This window comes from Panthera pardus, unplaced genomic scaffold (genome assembly GCF_024362965.1).
Source record: "Panthera pardus isolate Hobbes unplaced genomic scaffold, ASM2436296v1 HiC_scaffold_10, whole genome shotgun sequence".
NCBI classification, from domain to species: Eukaryota; Metazoa; Chordata; class Mammalia; order Carnivora; family Felidae; genus Panthera; species Panthera pardus.
Window position 1 is genome coordinate 58206855 of NW_026526655.1, and position 18770 is coordinate 58225624.

At 38.0% G+C, this 18770-nt stretch overlaps 1 protein-coding gene across 1 annotated transcript in view; it reads left to right on the forward strand.

Moving 5' to 3' along the window:
• CHN1 (chimerin 1) overlaps positions 1-18770 on the forward strand; it is a 202340-nt gene that overhangs the window by 37659 nt on the left and 145911 nt on the right. Inside the window, exons 3-4 of the mRNA XM_019460115.2 lie at positions 10248-10286; positions 13215-13270. Of these exons, the coding sequence (XP_019315660.1) occupies positions 10248-10286; positions 13215-13270 (95 nt within the window). The remainder of the gene's footprint in view (positions 1-10247; positions 10287-13214; positions 13271-18770) is intronic.

The following is an 18770-nucleotide window of genomic DNA, read 5'->3' on the forward strand; positions in this document are numbered from 1 at the left end:
ATTATTGAGTTTCGTGTCATCTATTTTTTGTGGAAGAGGGTTTTAGGAAATAATGTCCTGTTATTAAAGGTGAGTTTTTTTACTTCACAAAATCCAAACGAGAGCCATTTGAGAATGTTGAGAAGTTACCGGGAGGCTTGGTGGCAGTTAAGTCTCCTCTTGAAGTTCTCCGTTAGAAACCTGGTGTTAAGTAGGCCTATCTGAGGACTTTCTGTTAATGTGCCAACAAGTTGGATAAACAGTATCAGAAATTATCATATTCTTTAAAGAGAAAACCTCAGAGAGATATGACTTGCTGTCTAGAAGAAGAAACAGTAGGTTGGAAAATGACAACCCTTACCTTTGAATTGAGCTGAATGACCCAGTTCCCGTGTATAGCAAAGTTTCCAAGCCTATAGTGAAAACTTTGAGTAAGCAGAAAGACTTTGTTTGTGTAGTCTGCTTGCGAGGTCTGCCAAGTTGGTTAGAGGAAACATTGCTTAGGTCTTCATTAAAAGCCAAACTTGAGTTTTAAAAAGGAGAGGTTTCCAAGTTTGGTTCACATCTCATTTAGGAGGCTTTGTTGGCCCCATGCTGTGTGTGCATGGTGAAGAGATGAACGCTGCATTTGCAAAATATTTGGTTTTAGAGATCTTTGATGAAACAGAATGTGAGCACTGTAGTTACAGTCAGAAATGTTCTTCCATGTATTAGCAGTTCTGGGTCATTATTCTCTGAAGAATTAAAAACAATTATCTTTGGGTTTAAAAATAGTTTATTTCTGTCAGAATTGTATCATGACACATCAGTTCTCAACTTGGAACAGTTTTAAATGACTTTGTGTTTTCTAAGGGTGAATTTAACTGACCTGATTTGGCCATCACTTTCCAGAGTGAATTTTAATTATCTTAGTTGAAATGCTTCCTTCCCACGTTTTGAAGCATTTTCTAGGAAAGAAGTTTAGTCAAGGTAGGAGATACCTAGAAACCTAGTGAAGCACTTTTTTATTTGTTCCTTGTTGAAATTGTTTATGTTATTATGAACCTTTTTTTCCTCTGAATTTTCATATTCTAAGAAATACATTTCTTTTAGAGTAAGAAGTTTGGTTTTCTTTGTGACTCAAATATTAGCAGTAGTAATTATTTGGTATTTATTGTGGATTTTATGCCCTTGTTCTTTTAAAAAGATCACTTTATAGTAAAATAGACTTTTGTGATCACAAGCATCTCATTATTTTAGTATGCCAGAATTTGGTACAGAAACAGAATAGCAACATGTCATTAATGCCTTTCATTTTCTGATTAAAGCAGGACAGGGAATCTCTTGCCAGTTGGTTGAAAGGTGGGTCTTCATTTGAAGGGGAGAAAAACTCTTTTTCTTGTCAATAAATGTCATTCTTTTTACAGAAATCAAAATTGCTAATTTTCAAACCAAAGACAATCTGAAACAAATGTTCTTTAAAACATTAATCACAGTTTTTGAGTGTTCATGCCTCATTAGTCTAAACCTCATTTAAAATGCAACATAGTCCTTTTTGAGAAAAATCCATCATATTGTTAAAAACTTTTGGTTTGAGCCTAAAACAAACAGCTTAAATTTAACATTCGAGTCTGTTCTATGGTGAACTATTTATCTTTTAAATAAAAAGTTAAGCAGATTTAAACTTAACATAAAAATATTGTTCTAAGCCAAAGAATTCATTTAACATAACTATATAATGATACACAAACTATTCACATAAACAGTGAAAAAATTTTGTTTTGTTTTCTAAAGTCAGTCATTTTGAACAATATGCATAGACATACTGGATATAAATAGGATCCAGTTGGAGAGAGCACAAAGATTTACTCAATCATACAAGGTTTAAAAATTTCTTTTTAATGTTTATTTTTGAGAGAGAGAGAGTGCGAGCAAGGGAGAGACAGAGAGAAAAGGAGACAGAGAATCTGAAGCAGGCTCAGGCTCTGGGCTGTCAGCACAGAGCCCGATGCAGGGTTCAAACCCACGAACCATGACCCAAAGTTGGACCTGAGCCAAAAGTCGGACGTTTAACCGACTGAGCCACCCAGGTGCTCCAGTCATACAATGTTTTATATTTATTCTAAAAATTCAGCATATTAAGATATTTTATAAATATATTTAATCATGTCAATAAATGAACATTTTGAGTACCTCCCAAATAGCCCTAATATTGTAAATTATATCCTATCAAAGATATTATTCTAGATATATTTTCTTAAGATTTTTTAATCATTGTTTAAAGAGACAGATGAGCATTTTGAAATTTTTAATATTAAAGGAAAATTGAATGTCCTGAAAATATTAATACTTAGAGAGAAAAGCACAGAAGAAAATTATAGCAAAGATAAGTTTAACATTAGGACTTGCTTAAAATCTGTATCTTCAAGTTTTGAAAAGCAAGAAAAAATTGGAATAATTTTTTATAGACATGACAAAATATGTAAAAGTAAGATTTCCTTGACACAATTCTAGCAGTTAACCAAAAAGAAAAGAAAATTTAATTATGCAACTTCTCTTTTTCTTAATGAAAGCTTCCCATTCAGCAGATTCGATTAGAACAGAGAGAAGAGGGAAATGAGGACCTGCAACGAGATTCTGAGGGGAATTCAAAGACCGTAGAGGAAGATGATGCCTCAAAATGTGTACATTTGCCGCAAAGCTTATATTTGATTCCCAGGCCTCTGAGACTGAGAGTATGATTTCTAGGGTAGTGTGTTCATTTCAAGAGCCCACTCAAAAAATTAGTCTTGTGGAGTTTGTTAAATGGGACTTTTTTTTTTTAATTTTTTTTTTTTTAACATTTATTCATTTTTTGCAAGACAGAGAGAGACCAAGCATGAATGGGGGAGAGGCAGAGAGAGAGGGAGACACAGAATCTGAAGCAGGCTCCAGGCTCCAAGCTGTCAGCACAGAGCCCGATGCGGGGCTCAAGCTCACGGACCGCAAGATCATGACCTGAGCCGAAGTCAGCCGCCCAACCGACTGAGCCACCCAGGCGCCCTGAATGGGACTTTTCTTTATCTGAATCAGTTTCTACGGTTTTCTCTTCTTACAGATAGTTAACTTACACTTTTAGTTTTTAACAGTTTTTTTTCCCCTCCTTAGCACAAATGTAATATATTCCTTGAATACTTTTTTTTTTTAAAAAACCACATAGTCTTATAAGACAAGTAAAAAACACCATCTAGAGAAACTTCATTCTTCCTGGTTCTGGGAAAAAATAATGCCCCCACAGCCTAGGGCATCCATTGTATGTAATAAGTTAACTTCTCTCCTGTGCTTCTAGGGAGACACTGGTTATCTACCATACGTGGGGGAACTGAGAAAATAGTCACTCAGAACGTTTCCTGTGCTAGGTGGGTCAGATGAGGAACCTGAATGAGAAAGGCTGATGTAGAGCTCATGAATGTGACTTAAATGATGGTATGTTATTCTAGATCTTTCATATTCTGTCTCGTTGGCTCTCTGCCCCCATATGTATGTACACACACACATCTTTTCTTTCATTTCTAAAAGTGCGATCAGACGGTACATACTAATCAACTTGGTCTTCATTTTCCATACAGTTTACTGATCTCTCTTTTTTTCTTTTGGCTTTCTGCATTTATTTGTTTAGATTTTGCTTACAGTCACATAGGAGAATGTCTCGAACAGAACCTTTCTACTTTTCCACTTGCTTAGACGCACCTGTGACTTCTGAGCCCATTATTCCCCACCTCTGCGTCTTTGCTCCGTCAGTACTACTGGCAAGTATTATTTCTTTCTTTCTTTTCTTTTCTTTCTCTTTTTTTTTTTTTACTGGCTATTTCTTCTACCTCATGAGAATTGAGAATTGGTCTGGGCCTGACGGTAGCACCCCTCTCTCGGCAGACATCTGAGTATTTAGTGGGAAGTAAGTACCAAGCAGAAGAAAACACATTTCATTACTTGTGGATGCTTCCTGGACAACTCAGCCCAGGATCCCTCCAGTGCCTGCATCTCAAGCTTTCCTCAACATGTCTTTTATTTCAACCAGTCTGCATTATTCGTGGTTTCTCAAACACTTCTGAACTCTCTTGTTTCTGTGTCCTTATCACTGTATTCCCTCTGTTCAGAATGGTGTTCTTCCTCTTACCTCCAGTCTCCTTTCCTTAGCTCCTTGACTTTAAAAATCATCGGTCTTTGAAAACTCTCATCAGAGGATACCATCTCTGTTTTTCTTTCTTGGCGCTCTGGTTAAAAGTGACTCCTCCTTTCCTTCTTTTCTTTTGTCAGTTCAGCAGATACTTATTGGGGACCTGTTCTTGCCAGGAATTTTGACAAAATCATGGTTTTACTTCTATTATCTTGTTTGTGTAATAATGTCCACCTTATTTTCCTAAATAAATTACATCTGGACCCACCTTGTAACTGACATTCTTACCCAAAGGTGTTTAATACATATTTACTGAGTGAACGAAACTTTCTGATTATTTTAACATTGTCTGTGGCAGCATAACTTTTTTTTCTTATAAAATTTTCTTTTGTGTAGATAGAAAAGTATTACTGACACTTAAATGTGATGGAGAAAATCTTCTAATGGATTTTGTAGGTATGTACTTAATTTAAAGACTCGTCCATACCATACTAAGGTTATTTTAAGCAGCTGTCCCTGAGTTTTTAAGATGGTTTTAAGGTGAGCTGTCCCTGAATCATATGTTGTCTGGCTGTCATTCTCAGTCATGCTCTAGTGATGGAAGTTTGTCACGTTTATAAGCTTGGCGTGGGTGGTTTCCCTGACGGAATCAAAAAGGGGGGAGGGGAGCCCTAGAGACTGCCAGCTGAAGGCAGATCACAGACATTTGGGACTTATTGGCCTGTAACTTCCTTTCAACAGGCTGAAAGGACTTTAAAGTGCTAAAAGACCACACGATTTCCTCTCTTTTCTTCGCTACCTTTTGTATTTCTTTTCTTAGTTGAAATGTATCTTAGCCCACCATACCCCATATCCTAGATATGCCAAAAAGATCACGATTTAAAACAGTTCTTCCCAAAGTATGGTTTGGGGACCTCTGGGGTTCCTCAAGTTTTTTTCAGTTTCCACAAAGTTAAATTAGAATAATAAGACAACATTATTTGCCTTTTTCACTCCTCTTCTCTCACAAGTGTCTGCTTGAATCTTCCAGAAGGTACATGGCAAGTGATACTACAATAGGTTAAATATAGAGGCAGGTATGAGAATCTGTCTTCAATTAGACCAGACACGAAAAAAATTTGCAAAATGTAAAACAAATACTTGGTTTTGAAAAAATAGCTCTTTTTCATAAAAGTGTTAAAATATAATGCCCTTATTATTTAACAAATTAGCAACTAAAAATTTTATTAAAACAAATGAAAACAAATTAAAATTTGTCAGTTTTATAATGTGGTTCGTATCAGTAGATATTAAAAGCTCTTTAGAATCTGGATTTTTGAAACCAAAAGTTTGAGAACCACTGGTTTAAGAGATGTAAAATATTTAAAGAAGAACAGACTTTTTTTTTTGTGGATGTTTTTATTTATTTTTGAGACAGAGAGAAAGCAAGAGCCGGGGAGGGGCAGAGAGAGAGAGTTGGGGAGATGGGAACCTAAGCGGGCTCTGCCCTGACAGCAGAGAGCCCAATGCAGAGCTCAAGCTCATGAGCTACGACATCATGACCTGAGTCAAAGTCGGACACTTAGCCAACTAAGCCACCCAAGCAACCCCAGACTTTCTTTTTTATGTCTGTTTTATTTTTGAGAGAGAGGTAAGGGGCGGGGGGAGGGGCAGGGACAGGGAGAGAGGGGGAGAGGATCCAAAGCAGGCTCTGTGCTGATGGTGGAGGGACCATTGCGGACTTGAACTCAGGAACTGTGAGATCATGACCTGAGCTGAAGTCAGTCACTTAACCAACTGAACCACCTAGGGCCCCAAGAAAACAGACTTTTAACAAATTACAAGATAAAGTCCTTTTGATGCAGTCAAGGTGTCTTCAAGCTGGAATATACAGTAATTGAACATACTGGTTTCTAGTTGCTGGGCATTTAGGTTGAGTCCAGTTTTTCAGTCTTAAAGGAATATTGCAGTGATATTCTTCTATATTGCTATTTTCCAGACATCCTTAATTGTTTTACAGTAAATTCCTAGAACGAGAACAGAACTGCTGGGTCAGAAGGTATGCAGAAGGAACTGACATGACCTGTTATGTAACTTCAGGGGCCAAGTATGCCCCCCTGTTTGTTGTTGGTGTTGGTAATCAGTGCCCCAGTTATCAGGAAGTCCAGGGTCTTTCTCTTTAGGCAGCCTCTTCCTGTAGGTTTGAGCCCCTGAAGTCTTAGTCCCACAGTGGTCCCATCCTCTTCCAAATGCAGAAGGAGAGGTGCAGTGTAACAGTACACTCTCTGTCTTCCTTATTTTTATCAGTTTCTGTCAGTGTTGAAGACTAGCCCCATATTGTTTGTGATAATTGCTTATCTAATGCCGCTGGGATCCTGTTTCTGGTCAGACTTGGCCCAGGTCATGTGGTAGGGTCCCCTCCCTAAGGAAAGGAAAAAAAACCCTCAAGGCAACCTTGCTATTTGTGTACTTGACAACATCCTTCACGACCTTGTAACATGAGACCACTTAATCAGACTACATGTTTGTGTGTTACCATATATGGGAGACAAAGAAGTAAACAATATATTTAAAAAACTACACCCGTGGCGTTCGGGGCTGAGTTCTTTGGGTACGAACCCGACTGAGCGATGCCGGCAGGAATAAAGTTGCTTCCTGGGAAGAAGAGCCTCTGTGTCACCACTCTGTGCGAGAATCCTGCTACGATCACAGTAGTGACCCCACGTGGAGGTCCGGATTGCAGTTTGCTAGTTCATGCTCTTATACTCAATGATTTCAGTGTACCAGGGAGGATGAGGATGCTTCGTTCATCAGTCTCTTGCTGGGTCAGAATCTGTCCTCCCCAATAAACCCATAAGCACTTTTGTGTGGCCCCAGATCACCGGTTCAGTTAATCCATTTTCAAGGTCGTTTTACTTCAGGAGTGTCTCTGCCTTTTCCTGCCAGTGGAACTTGGTTTGGATTATGAGTTTCTTCTGGAGCAGAATTCCTTAACTTTGAATCTGAGGAATCAAAGATTGGAGTGATGTTTCTTCCCTTCTAGAAGGACTTAGCGTCCTAGAAAAATCCGTCTCCCCAACTCTAGCAACTAACTCTGCCCACTAAGAGGTTGGGGCTTGTTTCTCTAAGTCATCTAGCCATGCCCCCTCCATGGGCTGCTTTCCCCTGATTCTGAGGACAGTGGTGCCTGCCCGTTGCCTAACTTGGTCAACAAAAAGACCAAGGTGACCTAAGGCTCCCTGAGCATTAGAAAGATTGTCATAATTTTTAAGGGTTTTCCTTCAAAGAGCATCTTATTTGAGCTCTGTCGTAACAGGTGCCTGTTAAACACTTTGAAAGGCTTAGGATAAGTATTGCTAATTGCTCTCCAGAGAGGTTGTGCCAGTTGACACTCCCATCAGCAGAAAAATACATGGCTAGGAAAAGACTTTTAAAACCCAAACTTCACTCAAGGGGTGCCTGGGTGGTTCAGTTGGTTAAGCGTCTGACTTTGGCTCAGGTCATGATCTCAACCCGTTCACGAGTTCAAGTCCCGCATTGGGCTCTGTGCTGACAGCTCAGAACCTGCAGCCTGCTTCAGATTCTGTGACTCCCTTTCTCTCTGCCCCTCCCCCGCTGGCGCTTTGTCTCGCTCTCTCAAAAATGAATAGACCTTAAAAAAATTCAAACAACCCCAAACTTCACTGTTAAAAGTCACTAAATCATTAGAATTGTTTTAATATTAAAGGAAACTCAAACTTTTCTCCCACTATTTCTTGGTTATTTGCTAAATGCTCATTTTATTTGGCCACATAATTGTGATCTGTAGCATCTTGAATAATAATGCCTTCTGTAATATAGTAGGTATACAGGGAAGAACAAAATAATAAGAAGAGAACGCACAGCTGAAATCATTGGCAGTGGCCTGAGGCTAATATGGTAACATCATTATGTTTTTAAATTCACTTTTGGTGAGGGCAGAAGAGGGTACTCATTTACTAAAGCTCTCCTAAGCGTAGGGTGCTTTATGTATGACACCTAATTTGATCCTCACAAGAAACCTGTATTGTCACTATTCCCATTTCAGATGATGATATTATTCCATTTTATAGATAAAGAATAAGATACAGAGAGGTAGTGAATTTCCTAAAGCCACACAGCTTTAGGTAAAAGTTGATGTTTCCCTAAGAAAGTCTTATCTAGGACTGGATACACAATTCTCCAGAGGCAGGATTTTGAGAATTAGCCTCTTTCTCACCTTCTCCAAAGTCAAAGCAACCTGCAGAAGGCTATCTATCACTGCTTGGGTACAGGCTTTGTACAGCGTTTGTGAGGAATTAGGGCTAACTACAAAGTTAGAGGGCACAGTCCCAAAGGCTTCCTTAATCCTGACACCCCCTCAGGTTTGATAATTCACTAGAAGGACTCCTAGAACTCACTCACAGTCAGGATTTATTACAGGGAAAGGTACAAATTGTAATCAGCCAAGGGAAGAAGCATGTACAGCCAGGACCAGGAGAAGGACAAAACGTGGAGCTCCCCTTGTCCTCTCTGTTTAAAGCCCCCACACATAGCGATGAAGTGCTTTCTGAGGTTCCGAAGCTCAAGAAGGCTGTGATGCCTCTTACGGAGAAGATACATGTGTTGGATAAGTTTCACTGAGGCATGAGTTACAGTATACAGCTGTTGGCTGTGAGTTCAGTGCTAATGAATCACAATATTTATTAAATAAGGTGTCTTTAAACAGAAACAAATAAACAAGGTTATGTATTCATAGGTTGATGAGAATGTTGTGACCAGAGGCATATAGGAACCTAACTTTGTGTTTTCCCCAAGGAACAGTGGTTCAGTATTCACTAATTGAGTGTTCAAGGTGACTCTGTAGAATAGAACTTGAAATAACGAGAAGCAACTGTATTTGCTGCTTTACTTCGTTACTCATTTATTCATGTCATCTTTTATTTGTTCATTAAAAGATATATTTGAACACTCCTGGGTGCCAAGCAATTTCTACATGACTTAGAATTTCCTTTGTGTGTTCTTATGCCTATCGTTAATAGTCTTGCTGTAGCCCTCTGACTCCAAATATTTGTGTGGTTTACGATAACATAAGTGAAGTGTTGCCATTTTAAAGGTTGAGGGGAATGTTTTGAGTCTATGATCATTTTTACTTGACCTACATATGCTAGATTCAGCCTTCTACATAAACTTTTCGTAAATTTACTTACCTCCGTGGAGACCAGGATTTTTTGGACCAGATTCCTTAATGGGTTCATGTCGGGTGGTAGCAGAACCAGGTGAGGTAGCTAGCCACGTATTCCCACGCCGAGACGCTGTGTCAGCCGATTTAGCTACATGGTATTGCAGGCAGAGCTTTTGACCAGCAAAATTATTACTGAGCTGTGCTTTACTGATGAGATGCCAGACCACACTGGTACCTCTCCTTTTTCTAACTCTCCCCATCTCCCGCACGTGTTTTTATTTCCATCTCTTTCCACATCCTCTTTTACACTGTCGCCTAAACCCTCATTCAAGCAGAGTGAGGGGAAATGGACTTGAGAAGCAGATGTTCACCTCATGGTCTTTGTGGCTCCCTGGATACTCTCCTCCACTGAAGTGTTTCTCCTTTCCTGGTTTTGATTGTTCATGATATATGAAGACATTAAGTACCTTGCTGCTCTTCTCTCCTGAAGTTAGTAAAACCAGTTACACTGGAATCCTCCAGATACGATGGGGAGATACACTTATGAGGATTAAAACTGTTATCTGGTGAATTTGACTGAAAAAGAAAAAATTCCAATAATTTCAGGGATCTGAGAATCCCTTAATTGTAGAATTAAGCCCAAAGATACAAAGACTTTATTGACTATCAGTGACTGTGAGAAATGAGTGCATGCTGTAAAAATTAACCTTGGTGTTTTTATGTGCTAAACAGTAGAATAAATACAGTCACTTTCTTTGAACATCTTTGTGAAACTGTACTCCCAAGAAAATAAAGATCAAGACTAAAAAGCCTCTGAATGTCCTTTAGAGTCTTAACACGATGCCTAGAACACAAAGACATCAACAAACATATATTAAGTATATATTAATATAACTTAATTTAATGTATATTAACCATATGTGATTAAGATATAAATATTCAGTAATGTTAACTTGGTGTTTATTCTTCCAGATACAGATGAATATAGACCTCCTGTTTGGAAATCTTACTGTAAGTATGCAAATAATTTTAAATTGGGTGGGTTATAGTGCTTTATAAGTGATATAGAAATATTAAAATCATTAGGTATGAAGATTCATTTTGTACACATTATTGAAAAATTAATTTATAGCAGGGTTTGGGAACAGCGTAGAGGTAGTAATTGTGGGAAAACAGGAGTGTTTCCATAAGGTCTGTCTATGGTTTGCATGTCTGGAATGCATCTCATCTCTCTGAGCTTGCATTAAATTCCATATTGAACTTGAGGCCACTTGTTGACATTGGCTGATAAAAACTAATGAAAAGAGAAGCTAACTGAGAATTCAAGCAATCTAATTATTCTCAGATCCTAATTCTTTATATGGAAAAGAACTATGGGCTATATAAATGATAAGTCAGGAGGCTGTCTTCATAGAATGAATGGATGAAAACAGGCAAAAGTGGTTTTGTTTTGTTTTGTTTTTTTTGTTTTGTTTTGTTTTGTTTTGTTTTGTTTTGTTTTAGGAATTGCTTTCCTGCATATGAGAGACCTTTGAATTCTATTTTGCTCTTTAAACTTTGCATTAGAATAAAAATCTTTTCAAAAGAGTCTAGGCTCTTTGCCCTTTATTACCCCTTCCTTGTCTTTGAGAATATTGTTTCTTCAAGTAAAAGATATTTCAGATTTTTTAAAAGTGGAAATGGGATTAATACAATCAAAGTAGCCTTAAAAAGAAATCCATGAATACACTACCGCTGACACCATTACTGTAAGTTTTTGTTTATGTATGGAGTTGCATAAGCAACCTGAGAAACCTGTACTTTAGACATACATTATCAACACCTTTGTAAGTGTTGAGTTATCCTAAGTTTTGATATTTGTAAGTTGCCGAAATTTGCCGCCTGCAGGATCAGCTATTCAGATTCTTGGTTTTGTGTTCCCAGAACAACAGATAGTTTTATTTCAGCAGGTTGCTACTTTGGGCTACTTATAGTAAGCAAAATATGAATAATCTCTAGAAATATTGCCATAGAGACTTTTTCCCCACCCCTGCCTGTGCCTTTTTTGTTTATGGGAAGTATAGTTGAAAGAATGTATAAAAATGACTAATGTTCTTCTTAAAAATTTGTCTCGCAATATCATTGGCTAAAAACCTATTTAAAATTCTTGTCTGCATTTTCTGGTTTTCAGTTTACCTTTGTTCTCTTTGTTCTGACTTGTACCTTGCACATTTTTTATGTAAGAGCATCTATGAAGCCTCACACTGTTATGGAATCATGGTGATGATTTTTTTTCCTCTGAAGAATATTGATCACTAAATGTAGTATAGGCAGTTTGTATTTCTGTATCTCCAAATGTCTCCTAGTAGTCATCATTTTAAAAAAATGGCATATTTCTTTTTTTATTTTTATTTTTGGAGACAATTCTGCTACTGAGTTTCAGTTTTTTGTTTTTTGGTTTTTTTTTTAGTAACCTCAATGCCTGAGCTCCCCGCAGGATAATTCTAAAACTTTACAAATATGAACCAATAGGAAAATAGAACTAGCAAGAAGTCTAAGTTGAGGATTTTTATTATTTATTACAAAAAAATTTTTAATGTTTATTTATTTTTGAGAGAGAAACAAAGAGTGTAAGTGGGGGAGGGGCAGAGAGAGAGGGAGGCAAAGAATCCGAAGCAGACTCCAGGCTCTGAGCGGTCAGCACAGAACCTGACACGAGGCTCGAACTCAAAAGCTGTGAGATCATGACCGGAGCCCAAGTCGGACATGACCTGAGCCAAAGTCAGAGGCTTAACCAACTGAGCCACCCAAGCACGCTTAAATTCAATAATATGCGATTATATATGTAGAAAGAGAAGAAAAATTCCCTCCCAGAGATAAACTTAGATATACATAAACATACTTTCTCTGATGACCACCGTGTTCTATTCTCATTCTTTCTTCATTACAAATCAACCGGAAGTGAGGCTAGAATGTCGTGGTATTGGTGTAATTTTCACTGATTCATTTTCAGATACTCTGAAAATTATCCTTTCCTTGGCAAATTATTTCAGTATCTGAATTCCTTCTTTTGCTGCATTTACTCTATTTGAAGAAGTGGTAACTTTGGCTCAGAAATTTTGTTTTTAGGGGAGATTATCTTTGAAGATAGATGTTTGCAATATAAATAGGGGAGAAAAACACATCTGTTACTTCTACCATAATCCTAATTTTAGTTTCAAGTTTGACATGTAATAATGTGCTTCAAAAATCGATAATCATTGGGGCGCCTGGGTGGCTCAGTCAGTTAAGCGTCCAGCTTCGGCTCAGGTCATGATCTCTTGGTCTGTGAGTTTGAGCCCCTCGTCGGGCTCTGTGCTGACAGCTCAGAGCCTGGAGCCTGCTTCGGATTCTGTGTCTCCTTTCTCTGCCCCTCCTCTGCTCATGCTCTGTCTCTCTCTGTCTCAAAAATAAACAAACATTAAAAAATTAAAAAATATACACATATATAACCATTATTTGCTTCTATTAGAGACATGCCTTATGTAATACAACCACCAAGAATTCAGGAAAATAAAGGGCCAGATTTTGGAGAACACAGCCAAATACCCAGTACTAATTTGTTACAAGGTAAAAAGACATTTGTGTGGATTATGATTTTTCTATTTATGCTTGCCTTTGGGCTTTCACTAAGTTTAGTTTGTTTTATTTTCTTCGTGTTGCTCTTAACAGATTTTAATTTAATAACAAATAGAACTGTACCACAGTTTTCTGTAAAAAGCAGCCAGTTTGTGATTCCTAATATATTTATGCTTTCTACATAAGGGCAATTTAGAATTGTTTGTCATAGCAGAATATTAGAAAAAACCTAAGTGTCTGCCATAGGAGAGACATAGGTTAACTGAACAACCTATAACACCAAAAAGAACGAGGAAGATATCTGTGAGCTGATGTGGAATGATTTACTTTCTGTCTTTACAGTATATCAGCTGCAGCAGGAAGCCCCTCATCCTCGAAGAATTACCTGTACTAATGAGGTGGGTGTGATGCGACTGTTATAAGAACGTGTCTCTCAAGTGATGAATCACTGTCTTTTACTCCTGAAACCAATATTCCACTCTATATTAACTAACTAGAATTTAAATTAAAATCTGAAAAAAACACAACCACCACAAACCAACAAAAAACCAAAATGTCTCTCGGTCATCTGTTTACCAAACTTTCACCTTCCTCCCGTGGCATGGTTATTTGTGGGATTGGCCAGTTATGTTAGTTAGCTTCATAAAGTTGTACTTGAATGCATCTTTCTTAACGTTCTCCTCAGTTGCACTGTCACTTTTTAATGGACTATTTGGAGTATAGAATGTGACAGTGTAGTTTCAAGTGATGTTAGTATTCTTCTCGGTTAAGTCACACATTCTTCAGTAAAGTTTGAAGGCATTATTGAAGTAACTTTTCCATTAAAAGAAAGATTTATATTGTGGTTTTGAAAATGAGCAGAGGACATGAACGGTACTTATCACCGTATTTTCAGTACTGAAAAGATGTTCAACTTCACAAACAATAAGAGAAATGCAAATTAAAATACACAGAGAGACCATTTCCACCTTTTTAGATTGGCAAAAGTTCAAAAGATTAGACTATGCTTAGTTGGTAAGTCTGTGAAGAAACAAACACTCTCATATATTGCTGATGGGAATGTGAAGTGTTACATTTTATGAGAATTTTGTGGTATCTGACAAATCGATACCTGCATTTACCTACCAGTCCCAATTTCTAGTGATTTACCCTGATGAATTACCTGTACAAATATGGAATTATATACACCCAAAGTTTTTTATTAGAGGATTATTTGTAATAGCAGAATATTAGGAAAAAAACCTAAATATCAGTCCATAGGAGACTGTGAATAAACTGTGATATTAAAAGGAATAAGGAAGTTTCTGTGAGCCGATACAGAATGATTTCCAGATAGAAAGTGTATACGCAGACATACCTTGGAGATATTGTAGATTTGGCTAGACCCACTGCAATAAAGCCAATATTGCAATAAAGAGAGTCAAATGAATTTTTTTGTTTTTTTGTACATATAAAAGTTATGTTTACACTATACTATAGTCTTTTAAGCATGCAATAGCATCATGTCTAAAAACAATTTACACACATGAATTTAAAAATACTTCATTGCTAAAAATGCTGTCATGTAAGCTTTCAGTGAGTTGTAATCTTTTTGCTGGTGGAGGTTCATGCCTCAATACTGATGGCTGCAGTTGATCAGTTGTGGCTGGTGAAGGCTGGGGTGGCTGTGACAGTTTCTTAAAATAAGACAACAATGAAATTTGCCACATTGATGAACTCTTCCTTTCACGTACGGTTTGTAGCATGTAATGCTGTTGAGGAGCATTTGAAAGAAGCAGAACTTCTTTGAAAATCAAGAGTCAATCCTCTCAAACCCTGCTGCCACTTTGTCAACTAAGTTTAGGTCATATTCTAAATCCTTGTCGTTTCAACAGTGTTCATGCCATTTTTATCGGGAGTAGATTCCATCGCAGGAAACCGCTTTCTTTCCTCATGTACAAGAAGCAACTCCCCTGTCTTATCATGAGATTTCAGCAATTCGGTCATATCTTTAGGCTCTACTTCTAATTCTGGTTCTTCAGCTGTGTCCACCACATCTGTGGTTGCTTTCTCCACTGAAGTCTTGAACCCCTCAAAGTCACCCATGAAAGTTGGAATCAACTTCTTCCAAATTCCTGTTAATGTTGGTATTTTGACCTCCTCCCATGAATCGTGAGTGTTCTTTGTGACATGTGGAATGGTGAATCCTTTCCTGACGGTTTTCAGTTTCCTTTGCCCAGATCTATAGAGGAATCACTATCTATGGTAGCTATAGCCTTATGAAATGTATTTCTTAAGTAATAAGGCTTGAAAATCAAAATTACTCCTTGACCCATGGGTTACAGAATGGATATTGTGTTAGCAGGCCTGAAAACATCATCATTCTTATTGTACATCTCCATCAGAGCTCTTGGGTGACCAAGTACATGATCACTGAGCAGTAATATTTTGAAAGGAATCTTTTTTTCTGGGCAGTAGGTCTCAACAGTGGGCTTAAATTAATCAGTAAATCAGACGTGCTGTCATCCAGACTTTATTGTTCCATTTATAGAGCGTAGGCAGAGTAGAATGAGCAGAATTCTTAAGGGCCCTAGGATTTTCAGAATGGTCAGTGAGCATGGGCTTCAACGTAAAGTCCCCAGCTGCATTAGCCCCTAACAAGAGTCAGCTTGATTTTTGAATCTTTGAAACCAGGCAATGACTTCTCCTCTCTCACAGTTCTAGATGACGTCTTCTTCTAATATGAGGCTGTTTCATCTTTACTGAAAATCTGTTGTTTAGTGTAGCCACCTTCATTCATTAGCTCTATCTTCTGGATAACTTGCTACAGCTTCCACGTCAGCACTCACTGCTTCACCTTGTACTTTTATCTTACAGAGACGGCTTCTTTCCTTAAAGCTCATGAACCCACTTCTGCCAGCTTCCAACTTTTTTCCCGCAGCTTCCGCACCTCTCTCAGCCTTTACAGAATTGAAGAAAGTTAGGGCTTTGCTCTGAATTAGGCTTTGACTTAAGAGAATGTGGTAGCTCGTTTGATCTTCTATCCAGACCAGAACTTTCTCCATTATTGCTTTCTTATCATTCATGTGTTCACTGGAGTAGCTCTTTTAATTTCCTTCAAGAACTTTTCTTTTACATTCACAGCTTGGCTAACTGGGATAAGAGGCCTAGCTTTTGGCCTCTCTCAGCTTTTGACGTGCCTTTCTCACTAAGCCTAATTGTTTCTAGCTTTTGATTTAAAGTGAGAGATGTGTGACTCTTTCCCTTGGACATTTAGAGGCCACCGTAGGGTTATTCATTGGCCTACTTTCTATCCTGTTGTGTCTCAGGGAATAGACCCAAGGAGTAGGAAAGAGATGGGGAATGCCCAGTTGGTGGAGAAGTCAGAACACACACAACATGTAGGGATGAAGTTTGCTGTCTTACGTGGGTGAGGTTTGTGGTGTCCCAAAACAATGATGATGCTAACATCAGAGATCCTTGATTACAGATCACCATGACAAACATAATAATAGTGAAAAAGTTGGAAATATTGTGAGAGTTACCAAATTGTGACACAGAGACACAAAGTGAGAAAATGCTGTTGGAAAAATGGCATGAACAGCCTTGTTGGATGCAGGGTTCCCACAAACCTTCAACTTGTGAAATCCCCAGTGTCTGTCAAGTGCACAATAAAATGAGGTGTGCCTGTATGGTAATTATGGTCCCTTTTTAGTAGTAAAAAAGGGAAAAATAGGAAGAAAGTTAAGCGTTTTGTGCAAAAGAGAAACACGGGAAGGATTAACCCAGAGACCGGTGAAATAGTTATCTGTAAGGAGTGGGGCAGGGGTGGGGCTGCGGGGGGGCAGAGTGGGGAGGATAAGGATGGAAGTCAGACCTCTCTGATGATGTTTTTATATAGTTGCAACTTTTGAACTATGCAAATATTTCACATATCCAAACAACAGAATTAAGTAAAAAATGATTTAAAAAGCAAACCCTAAAATTGAATACAAATAGAAACAAATGAACCTAACAAATTCATAGCATCCTCACCCCAAAATTAATTTACATAGCTTATAAACATTATTCTGACCATACAAACTTAGAGGGAAATGTACTAAGAATCATAACCTGCAAAGAGATCTTTATACTTAGCAATTTGTTGTTGTCAGTAGCACTTTGTGTGGTAATTCTGAAATTATTTTGTGTGTGATACAGGATAGAACAAATGAGTAACTATATTAGATTTTGGGGAGCCAGTGTTCGTGGGAGATATAAATATGGAGCTTTGAATTCGAGTTGGAGGCATAAATGTGAATTCACAGATTTTTAAAAGTATATTTTCTATCGCAGTCCGTGGAAAGGGCTTAGAAGCAGTGATGCCCTCGTAAGAGTAAACATACTCGGTGCCCAAATTTGGTTTCCAAGTACTATCTCCTACTGAAAGGAGCCAGTGTTCCTTACAAGAATTCCTGATTCCAGAACATGGGGCAATGACTTCTTAGAACCTTTTATATCGGAAAGCAAGAAGAACTCAAACGGATGGGGACATGTCAAAAGACCCTAGGAGCCCACTTGAAGGGTTATCGCAGATAACACAGAAAAGATAATCTGTTGGTGCATAATGATGCTTACCAAAAAAACTACCCCAATACAAAGAAAAAACAACAACAGAGGGACGGAGTATAAAGTCCTTTACAGCAGAAACATAGCTAAACATGTAGAAGGAGTGATAATGATTGTGCTGATAATTGAGTCAAGCAAGGATCATCACTGGACATTAAAACCATTGAGTAAAAAGACTGTAGGTGAAGAGAATGTTTACATGGTTTTAAGGCATCACCCTACTAATTATTTATGCATTGCAAGGAGAAAGATATATTTTTATAGTGGAGGGATCTGGCACGCTCACCCTTATCTACACGATCAACTTTAGCATTACCTGTATTGGGACAAACTGACGTGTCTCTGGATGTGATGTAATGAGGCAAACACAATACCATCTAGATAGTACTTACGCCAAAAATGCTTCACTTAAATCTGTTTGTGAAGTATGAATCAGACAGATCCAAAGTGTGTGCATTCTATAAGACATCGGTCCTGCAAATGTCCTTTTCATAAAAGAAATAACAGTGGTGGGAACATTCTAAAATGAAGGAGACTAAAGAGATATGACCACGTATGCAGTATGTCTACCTTGAGAGGGTCGTAGAGACAGAGAACTCTCTCTCTATTTAAGGCTGCACGTTTTGGGAATAATTAGAGAAATTTGAATATGAACTATATATTAGGCAAGAGGGAATCCTAACAACTTTCTCAGATGATATACTATTAAAAAGAATGGCTTCTCCATTGTTTAAAAACATGTGAAATGGATTCTGTTATTGTGAAAACTGGCTAAACATTGAACAGCCCTGAAAGCATATAGTCGTAAAATTAATTTATCAAATTAGTCAGGGATTTCATGGGATTATCTTTTAAGTGTCCTGCTGCAATTTAAGTATTTGTAGGCATCCAGTCTGCACGTCTGTGTGTAGGGGGTAGTGCTTGATGATTGCATTTTATTGCTACTGTGCCATGATCAAGCATGATGAAATAATTTTATATGTAGTGAACATTTTTTTTTAAATTTTTTAACGTTTATTTTTGAGACAGAGAGAGAGCATGAATGGGGGAGGGTCAGAGAGAGAGGGAGACACAGAATCCGAAACAGGCTCCAGGCTCTGAGCTGTCAGCACAGACCCCGACGCGGGGCTCAATCCCACGGACCGCGAAATCATGACCTGAGCCGAAGTCGGCCGCTTAACTGACTGAGCCACCCAGGCACCCCAGTAGTGGACATTTTTTATAAATGCTATTTAGTAAAATGTTTCATTTTGTTATACTCTGGCAAGACACAACTTTTTAAACTTTTAAGAGAAAGTAAGATATTGGCAG